The sequence below is a fragment of the Nothoprocta perdicaria genome, unplaced genomic scaffold (genome assembly GCF_003342845.1).
Source record: "Nothoprocta perdicaria isolate Ctin4 unplaced genomic scaffold, notPer1 scaffold_15, whole genome shotgun sequence".
Taxonomy (NCBI): domain Eukaryota; kingdom Metazoa; phylum Chordata; class Aves; order Tinamiformes; family Tinamidae; genus Nothoprocta; species Nothoprocta perdicaria.
In genome coordinates this window covers 2263760-2274696 of record NW_020454649.1, presented here as the reverse complement: position 1 = coordinate 2274696, position 10937 = coordinate 2263760, and the positions used below count along the sequence as shown (strand labels likewise).

At 41.7% G+C, this 10937-nt stretch overlaps 1 protein-coding gene across 1 annotated transcript; it reads left to right on the top strand.

The window, feature by feature from the left end:
• The first annotated feature begins 5570 nt into the window (after positions 1-5570).
• On the top strand, positions 5571-8747 carry RAG1 (recombination activating 1). The gene has a single exon (XM_026034755.1). It carries the CDS (start codon positions 5619-5621, stop codon positions 8745-8747), a length of 3129 nt encoding a protein of 1042 aa, XP_025890540.1. The 5' UTR covers positions 5571-5618.
• The last annotated feature ends 2190 nt before the right edge of the window (positions 8748-10937 follow it).

Sequence of the window (10937 nt, the reverse complement as noted above, 5' to 3'; positions counted from 1 at the left end):
GGCGCGCGGCGGGGGAGCTCGGGCTGCTCCTCGCGCGGCTCTCCCGCCGCTCCAGCGGCGGCGCGGAGACGCCTAAAAAAACCCGATAGATAATCGGACAGAAGTCAAGTCACACAGGTTTTATAATAAAATACATTACTATTTAAAATAAACATAAAAATTCCCTCCAAGTAATTTTACTCAGGAGAATCATCCCACCTGGAAGGGAAGCACTGGTGCCAAATATATRTATTCATATATATATTTATAAATATAAATTATKTATATTTATTATTTATTTATAAATTTATTAAATATATATATTTATATTTAGTTAGTTATTTTAAATATTTTATTTATTTATTTATTTATTTATTTATTTATTTATTTATTTGGAAGCATCTGAACCTCTTGCCCAAATCTTGGCTGTGGACACTCTATCCTGACACCCAGTGCACACAAGACAGCACAGGAATGGCAAACCTCTGATTTCTACAGCCATACTTTTTCTCCTGCTGAGTGGATAAAGTGTTTGCATGTTGCTTTCATTATCTGTAAAATGGAAAAGAAATCTACAAAAATAATTTGTCTTTCCTTAGCTTTGTAAAACGGATGCTCTTGGCTGGAGAGTTCTCCTTGGCTCAAATATGTAATTTTTGTAACAGTTTATTTTGATTGAGAATACAAAGAACTTATTAGGGGACTTTGTTGCAAATCTTAATGAAATGGTTTTCTTCAGGATAGTTTCCAAATCTACACAATTTATGGGAAGCTGAGGCCAATACTCATATATATTAATACCTACAACGYTACATAAAATAATGCAGAAAAGCTTTTTTTCCACTTGGTGGTGCCAGCTGCACGGGGAAAGCTAATTCCAGCAGCGGATCTTGGCTGCTGGGCGATGCTGTTACACTCCTATGCACAGATGTACAGCACAGTCGACACTGCAGCAATCCGAGATCAATTAAAGCCTTTMCTTGCCTGCGGTATCCCTAGAAGATAATCGTTCTTCAAGGTGATTTCCTGGGTGCATCTGATTCTGTTACATGCCCTCAAGTGGCTCCTTTGATAACCAGTCTGATGCCAATGCAGTGCTGGCTTGTTCACAAGCGGCTCTGGCTCCGAGCGAGTACGGGGCAAGTAGCCAGGCACCTGCGTGATSTTTCCAGCAAGCACCTCGCAGGGAGGAATTTGCTAAACTACCTCTCAAGGAGCCCCAAATCCCTCAGACCGAACAATGCAGATTGTCAGTGAGTGGCATCTGCTGCTTCCAGATAAGGGAGGAGAGCGGTACGTGACAGCCAAGGGTGACTGCGATGGAGATCTGCTATTGCAGCCTCCTCTGAGATGTTTTTGAAAAGGTCTTTCCAGACGCTACTGAGCGAATAACAAAAACACCTAGACTGTTGGGACGTCCAGGCAGCGCAGGGACAGCAGGAGAACCGCGCTCAGGAGCCACCAAACCCTCTTAGAGGTCACTGCGATCATGGGACACCTGGCCCAGCATCCTGAACCCCAGAGTAACATCTGTGATTTCCGCTCCACCTYAGGCAGACACTCACTGCTGGGTTGTTACTACTCCTACTCATTGCTGTTTTGCCTGAGTCAAAGTTTCAGTTTGAGCAAGGGCACCAGGGCCTGGCCCTGACCTTGGCGTGCGTTCACCATGCCTTACTTGCCTTGGTGTGAATCACGAGCAGCTCTTGGTCTCAGGAGCGACCAGCACAGCTCAAGCCACCCATGCTCAGGACTAACCTCATTCTTTAAGTTTCCATATCTTACAGAAACAGGAAGCAAAGAGCTAATAATAGGAAAGACTTCTTGTTTTTTTAACCTCTAGCAAGTGCCAATTTTTTTTACCACCTTCCCTCTTTGGCTATTGTCACTCGGGCCATTGCGGCCTCAGTGCTCTGCAAGACACCGTCCGGCGTCGCCGTGTGGCTGGAGCGAAAGCAGAGCAGCTCCCAAACAGCCTCCCTGTCAGGGCAGGGGGCTTGACTTGGAAATACGTTTGGATCCTGCGGAAACACAGAGGCTTCTGAAAAAGAAAAACACTCAAGTAGGAGTTTGTGTTGTTAGCGTTGCTATCGCCCATTTCTCTTTTTGGAGCCTAAATTTATTTTCACTGTKGGGAAAACTTAATCAATAGCAAGAATTTGCTGCACAATGTTATGTGTGGAGACCAAATCTTTTGAAGTGTTGTTTTGTGACAGAATTTGGTTTCTTTTTCACTTTGAGGCTGTTCCTGAGACAGCTGATCTGTAGAAAATAACAGTCTCACATCTGTGTCTCTCCAGAACAGGGACTCTACTACTCACTGCCTGTGGCCTCTTGTGGCCCATGACTGCTGCGTTATGTAAATAAGAGAAAAGCTATGCAAAATACAATAGCTAATTTTCATATATTTCATTTGTCCTCCCTGCCCAGGCTCTTCAAGTCCCTAGACATACATCACCAGAGAGGTGACATCCTTGAAAAGGAGGATACAGGACATTGTTTCCCATTGTTACTTCACCTAAACCGCAGAGGCTTGGCTGCAGGTGACCTGAGGGACAAGATGGGAGGACAGTGGCCTTCGAGGAGTGACTTTGGTGAGTGGCAGTGTCGAGACTGGACATCACGTTCCCCTCTCTGACAGAAAACAGTAAAGAAACCACCTCTGAAACTAGAAAGAAGAAAGCCAAAAGCCAAATGCAAAACTTTGTCTACAAACCCAGAGCAGGTGTTCCTCGGTGGCTGAGTATTCATCTCAACACCCGGGGCTCTCACGCAAGAAGATTTTATTTTTTTATGAATTTTGTGGTTAAGTCTCATAAATTGCCAGGTGCCACCTGTATTTGAGAGCTCTACATTGCGCTGGGTTGAAGCATCCTGTGGTTAGCACCAGGATGGTACTGGGAGACAGGACAGGAATACATGACATAAACAGCACGGCAGTGACTTTAAAAAGCAGCGGGAAGAGAAGAAAAGAGAGAGCATGAGAGTGAGYGGGCAAGCTTGGCATCTGGAACAAGCTAAGCAGACATCTCAGCGGCTCTGCAGACTGACTCAGCTCAAGGTAGGCTGGCAGCACTAATGACAGCATCCCAGATGCTTGTAAGACAGCCGATTGTTGATTCATTTTTCAGYTTTAATGTGCAGGTTGATGATTTTATTTTATTAAAAATACTTCATAATGTTTTTAATAAAAAAATTGATTTTTATTTTATATGTGCTTCCACACCTCAGAGGTGCTCTGTTCAGTTCAGAGAGACCATACATGGAGTAAGTTCTTTGACATGAGTAAAAGCATTATAATCTTGCTCTTGCTCTGAAATAAATGAAATATTGTGAGCTGGAAAGAAAAGCGATTCCTTTTCCTTTTCAAGGTAAAAAAGAGSTGATATTGAACACAGTCACAGCTGTCAGAGCCAATTAAATTGCTGTGGCTGGGGTTCCTGGCTGCGCGTCACGCTGCAAGGATCTGAGCAGGGTGAACAGCGAGGAGGACTACTACTCAGTGCAACCCTCAGTGAGCCCCCAATAGAGTTACAGACCAAAGGCAAATTTCAGTCGAGCAGCAGGAAATATTCCCWGCACTGGGAATATTTCTAACTCTCCCAAGAGAGCTGCTGGAACCGCTACCACCCAGGAGCCAGGCAATTCAAAGTATTTGATGAACAGCCTGTTGGCAGCAATCATCTCCTGCACGAGGTGAAGGTCGGGTGACCAGAGAGAAATTCTTGGTCATTCGTTTATTTCGGAGGATGTTCAATGAAGAGAGAGGGGAAAAATGTGACATTTGATTTTTTCTTTAGCAAGGGTAACCTCTGTCTGATTAGAGGTGGAGATTAATAGCAAGAGTTAGGCCATGGAATTAGAGATGTGTGGCACGAAGGTGACATTAGTCACAAGCCTGGATGAGAGAAAAAGTACTAAAGACCCTGCTCGAAATGTGCTCATCGCTGGCTTGTTTCTTTGCAGTGCATTAGTCTTTAGTCAGCAGCTCTGCAGAGGCACTGCTTGTGCTTTGGGAGATGCAGAAGGTGCTGCTGGAAGTGGTGACAAAATGGCAAAGGGTGTCATGCTGGAGGGAAAGATCTGCAGGCAGCACAGGACAACCAGCTACTCAAATAATCTGCAGGTGATCGAGTACGTGTCTGTAGGAAAGCAGGACTATTTAGGGGCAAGTACGTTATTGCTTTATGGTCTGCTGTGGGATGAAGCCATGAAAGGGAGACAGCAGCACGGCTCTGAACACACCTGGGCACAGCTGCTCATCACAGGTCTAAGGAGGGCAGGACACAAGTGAGCGCGTGGCCACGCTTGATCTGTGAAGGATGGCAGGGAGCACGCTGCGGGCAGCGATGGTTAGCAGTATAGGCAGCTGGACGGAGCCATACAGGCAGATGGAGACGGCAGTATGGGCAGCTTGTTCTCAGTGGGATGAAATGAAGAGATGCTGGGAAGAAAACAAAGCTTGATTTTGTTGCCAAGGCCTAATGAACAATTTTGAAGTCAAACACAGCTCTTAAGGCAAGAGCTGAGTGGGATGATGTGTCATTCTGGACCTGGAACTTAATCAAAGCATGCAATCCTCTCCTGATGGGCTCTGAAGGATGTACTGAAATACTGCTCTATGGAAAGGTTCTAAATGAAATAATCTCAGAAGAATGCTGAGCATCAACACTTTAGACCTTGGACTGGGTGTATGAAGGACACATTCTGAATAAACACAGAACAGAGATTTCTAGCAGGTTAAGTGACGTGCTAATCTGGGTATATAATCATGTAAAGGAACCAAAATCATATCCAAATAATGTCTAGTTCAAATTTTAGAGCCTTAATGTATAGTCTCCTCATTTTTGTACCTTGTACCAACCAGATTAGTAAAAAAAAACAAACAAAAAATTTAGAAGTTAACTATTTTCTATAGAGCAAATCTGCAGCTAGTACAAATTGCCATATCTCCTATAAAGTCAAAGTGACCATAGTAGTTTTTAGCAACAGGATATGTTTCTCCAGCTTTAGTGAAGCTGCTCACATTCAATAAGCACAAAACCGAAGCCTGAATAAAATCCGCATTGGGGTAAAGTAGTGTGTATTTACACAGTAGCCTATATAAAATGGTGTGCTGAAAACATTAAGTTCAGAATAAAGGACCAAAAAGTAGTGAGAAAGCAGTGGTCTTCACGGTTTAAATAATACGGCATGACATGAACAAGATGTTATCTTTCAGCCACCAGTCTTGTTCAGTTCTGCACAAGCTGAACTGTAAGCCACCAATCTTGCAGTCTGTAATTCTCTTGCCTATAGCAGACTTATGTGAGGAGAATAGGGCAGACCAGTATATTAGCACTGAGGACTACTCACTGTATGTGCATTGGTGTCCTAATAGATGTGTGCCTGCCTCAGGGTCAAAGTCTAAACATGTTCAAGTATTTACACGCGATATTGAGCAGGTGGCCTTATATGGGCCAATTCAGTGTTTGCTCTGGGTAAGATAACTTACTTTCAAATAATTTTTCAGTCAAAGCGATTAGAATTGTTCTATTAAAAAATATTTGCTTTATGCTCAGGCATCACTATTCATTTAGGAACATAAACTAACAGCTTCTCTCTTTTTCTCAGGTGTCCTGGTTTGTAGCAGACTGGAGATGTCAGCAGTATCAAAAATGGACTTGCCTGAAGAAATTCAGCATCCATATACCAAATTTTCTGAGTGGAAATTCAAGCTGTTTAAACTACGATCATTTGAGAAAACACCTTCTGATGACACCCAATGCATAAATAAGGAGGAAGTAGAAGAGATAGCTTCTTTGGATAAAAAYGTGATAGTACATAAAGATGAAACAATTCCAAGAGAAGAAAAGTCCATTTGGACAAAGCCAGATTTAACTGGCCACAGGCAGGCACTTGAGAAAGATGCCAATGACACAAAAACACAAGCCAATGAAGTTCATCAGAATAATCTGAAGCAACTTTGTCGCATCTGTGGAGTATCACTTAAAGCAGATTGCCAAAAAAGAAGTCATCCGGTACATGGGCCAGTGGACCAAGAAACCCTATGGCTTCTGAGAAAGAAAGAGAAAAAAGCAACCTCCTGGCCAGACCTTATTGCTAAGGTTTTTAAGATTGATGTGCGAGGGGATATTGACACAGTACATCCCACTCAATTTTGTCATAATTGCTGGAGTATTATCCATAGAAAATTTAGTAATGCCCTGTGTGAAGTATATTTCCCCAGGAACACCACGATGGAGTGGCAGCCCCATTCCCCAAATTGTGCCGTGTGCCATCCTACCTGCCGGGGTGTCAAGAGAAAAAGCCAAACAYCCAGTGTACAGCTTGGCAAACGGGTGAAGACCATTGCAGAACGCACTCGAGTAAGCAAAGGCCTCATGAACCAAGCACAACTGAAAAACAAAACCTTAATGAAAGAGATTCTCAGTTGTAGCAAGATACATCTCAGCACCAAGCTCCTTGCAGTTGACTACCCAGCAGATTTCACTAAATCCATTTCTTGCCAGATTTGTGAGCACATTTTGGCAGATCCAGTGGAAACAACATGTAGACACTTGTTTTGCCGAACTTGCATCCTTAAATGTATCAAGGTTATGGGCAGCTATTGTCCTTCCTGCTGGTATCCTTGCTTTCCCACTGATCTGGTAAGCCCAGTGAAATCTTTCCTCAACATCCTTGATAGCCTGGGAATAAGATGCCCTATAAAGGAATGTGATGAAGAGATTATGCTGGGTAAATATGGCCAGCACCTCTCCAACCATAAGTTGATGAAGGAGCGAGAACTTTACAGTCATATAAATAAAGGTGGCCGACCAAGGCAACATCTTCTATCTCTGACCAGGAGAGCTCAAAAGCATCGTTTGAGAGAATTGAAATGTCAAGTCAAGGCTTTTGCTGAGAAAGAAGAGGGAGGCGATATAAAGGCTGTGTGCATGACTTTGTTCCTGCTGGCCTTAAGAGCAAAAAATGAACACAGACAAGCAGATGAACTGGAAGCTATAATGCAAGGGAGGGGATCTGGACTTCACCCTGCTGTCTGCTTGGCAATCCGAGTCAACACATTTCTTAGCTGTAGCCAATATCATAAAATGTATAGAACTGTTAAAGCTGTMACTGGGAGGCAGATCTTCCAGCCACTGCATGCTCTTCGCACTGCTGAGAAAGCCCTCCTACCCGGTTATCATCCATTTGAGTGGAGACCTCCCTTGAAAAACGTATCCACTAACACAGAAGTGGGTATTATCGATGGACTATCAGGGCTGCCACTCTCAATTGATGACTACCCAGTGGACACAATTGCAAAGAGATTTCGATATGATGCAGCCTTGGTTTCTGCCTTGATGGACATGGAGGAAGACATCTTGGAAGGCATGAAAGCAAAAAAATTGGATGACTATCTACATGGTCCTTTCACTGTGGTGCTAAAAGAGTCCTGTGATGGAATGGGAGATGTTAGCGAGAAGCATGGAAGTGGGCCAGCTCTTCCAGAGAAGGCTGTTCGCTTTTCTTTCACAATCATGAACATTGCTATAGTCCATGGGAATGAAAAYATAAGGATCTTTGAGGAGGCAAAGCCCAATTCAGAGCTGTGTTGCAAGCCTTTGTGCCTTATGCTGGCTGATGAATCGGATCATGAAACTCTTACAGCAATCCTGAGTCCTCTCATAGCAGAAAGAGAGGCTATGAAAACCAGTGAGCTGCTGCTTGAAATGGGAGGCATCCTGAGAACGTTCAAATTCATTTTTAGGGGTACAGGATATGATGAGAAACTTGTCCGGGAAGTGGAAGGGCTGGAAGCCTCTGGTTCCACTTACATCTGTACTCTCTGTGACGCCACACGCCTGGAGGCATCCCAGAACTTGGTTTTCCACTCCATAACACGGAGCCATGCTGAGAATTTGGAGCGGTATGAAGTATGGAGGTCCAACCCATATCATGAGTCTGTTGATGAACTCCGTGACAGAGTGAAGGGCGTTTCAGCCAAACCTTTTATTGAGACAGTTCCCTCCATAGATGCGTTGCATTGCGACATCGGCAATGCAACCGAATTCTACAGGATTTTCCAGCTGGAAATAGGTGAAGTTTATAAGAAACCTGATGTGTCGAAAGAAGAGAGGAAGCGATGGCAACTGACTCTTGACAAACACCTCAGGAAGAAGATGAACCTAAAGCCTATGATGAGAATGAGCGGAAATTTTGCCAGAAAGCTCATGTCCAAAGAGACAGTAGAGGCAGTATGTGAATTAATAAAGTGTGAGGAAAGGCATGAAGCCCTGAGAGAACTGATGGACCTTTACCTGAAAATGAAGCCAGTATGGCGATCTTCATGTCCTGCCAAGGAGTGTCCAGATCTGCTCTGTCAGTATAGCTACAATTCACAGCGTTTTGCTGAGCTCCTATCTACAAAATTCAAGTACAGATATGAAGGCAAGATTACAAATTACTTCCACAAAACCCTTGCCCATGTTCCTGAAATCATTGAAAGAGATGGATCCATTGGGGCCTGGGCAAGTGAAGGAAATGAGTCTGGAAACAAACTGTTTAGGCGGTTCCGAAAAATGAATGCCAGGCAGTCCAAATGCTATGAAATGGAGGATGTCTTGAAGCATCACTGGCTATACACCTCTAAGTACCTCCAGAAATTCATGAATGCGCATAAAACATTAAAAAGCCATGGCTTCACAGTTGATCCAGAGGATAGTTTAGGTGACTCCTTACCTCTGGAAGGCTCCTTGGAAAGCAATGAATCAGTGGAATTTTAAATGTAAAGAATATTTGGAATTGGGTTCATGATGATGTCTTCCTGCAAGGGGGCAGCTTCTTTTTCAGGCCTGTGGAGGTACAGGGAAACCAAAACTATYGTTTTTGTACTCCCTGTTAAAAGTGCTGAGTGGAATTTAATAAACATCCACTTCTGTTCATGGTTTCTGGAAAAGGCAACACAGTGGTGCATTTACTGCATTTACGGTTAGGTGAGGTGCAAGGGGAAACAAAYGGGAAGGAAGGGCCTTCCACTGATTGCGATTTTAAACTGTTGYTTCTAAGTGGGAAAGCTAAAGTAAAGAAGGTGTTACATAACGTGGTATTATGGAATGAACAGGATGATGGAGAGTTCCTTCTGTTTGTATTTTATCTACTATTTTACTATTTACTTTTTAAGAGGGCATGATTATTTTATTAATGCTCCTCTGGCTTTTATAAGCAAAGATTCAACAGTGAGACACTTGTATAATTGTTTGGAGATGAAGTTCAGTTACTTATATAAAGTAACTCAAGATGCAAACTTTGATCTCACAACCTCTAAAAAATATTATTTAACATTCACATCGGCATACTGCTTAGGAGCAGTTAGTGGTCTCACTATGTTAGTTTGCTATATGAAGATACAGGGAAGGTAGCTAGGTAGTAGCTTTTTTATTGTAGTCCATTTACTCAAAAAATGCAAGCCATTTTGTGCTTCTAAATCAGGATATGCAATTTCTTGTGCTTACCTCACTATGCAAAGTACATTCAGACTCTGTCGTGTACCTTGTTGTTTGACAAGCATTATAGATTTCTATGGTAACTTCAGTATATTGTATAGTTTTTACTAGTAGAATAAAATTGAGTGAATTCCTGGTGAATTAACTGTGTCTGATACTAAGTTTTTCCTCATCTAGGAGATGTTGGTTACTCTCACTCACTTTCCGCATCTGTAAAATGGGAATGATATTTATTAACCTCAAAGACAGTTTGCATTAAATATTAGTTTAAAAATAATGAGCTGCCTCAAAAATATTGATTGCATTCCTCCAAACATCTTGTGCTGTATGAAATGCACCGTTATTGGAGGTATTTGCCTTTTCAAAGCGTAATCGCTATACAGGTGAAAGGTACTTAGATCAGATGAGTTTGCACTTGTAATTCTTGTAGATAGTGAATTTAGAATTTTATTAGCAGCCATGGATAAAAGAATTTAAAAGCTGACTTGTAAAAAAAATGTGAAGTTTGGCCACTGAATTATTCCTGCACATATTACCTGCATATAGGGGGCATATCTAGGCTTTAACTCAGAAAAGCATCTAAGTGGCAGCTTAAAATCAAGTGTTTGCATTATATGAATTTGAACACACACTTAGGTGCTCTTATTAGGTCAAACTCTACAGCCAAGTTTTGTTTTAGAGTATTTTTAAATATGAAAGTTATAAATTTCATTTAATCAAGTATTTATAAAATAGTCTCAGAAGTACCTGGCAGACTGGGAGCTATGTCCCAAAATCAATAGACTTTTAGATTTGCACCTATAGCTAAGGCATTTTTCTGTCTGAAGAAATACTGTTGAAACAAGATTAAATAGACCTGAAAGAATCGGTTTTGTGCGGGTTTTTGTTGTTATTGTTGTGARAGGAACTGATTTGTAAGTGTAAGTGAACAACAAACCACTAAAGACATAGTGGTCTGAGGCTTTATGCAGTAGCCTGTGTTTCATGTTATTTACTATGTCTTTAAGAGGCTGATATTTACTGCTTATGGACAATGAAAAAATAGTTATGTGTTAGTAATAGGCATRAATATTCTTTTGATTTTCTTAATTAAAATACTATTTTTTAAAGTCTTTTGAAATTTAGGATTTATGTTTTAAAACAGTTTCCTTAAATATACTGTAATATTATGTCACAATTTTGGGTTGGAAATAATTATTGCTCTTTTTTAAAAACACATTGTTCTAAATACTGCAGTATCTTTTGTATGGTTCACTATGTATGTCTCCATTTACTGAGTGATTATTTCTTTCAACTCTTTGAATGAAACAAGTACTACTCATAGAGCATAAATTCCAGGCTTATATAAGTATCATTATTTAACAGTAAATGCAGACAACAAGTACAGCTGTTTCCCATGGAGTATAAATACCAGGTATTCACTAAAGTGTATCCTTTAGCAATGAATGCAGACATGATTTGCATCTTTTT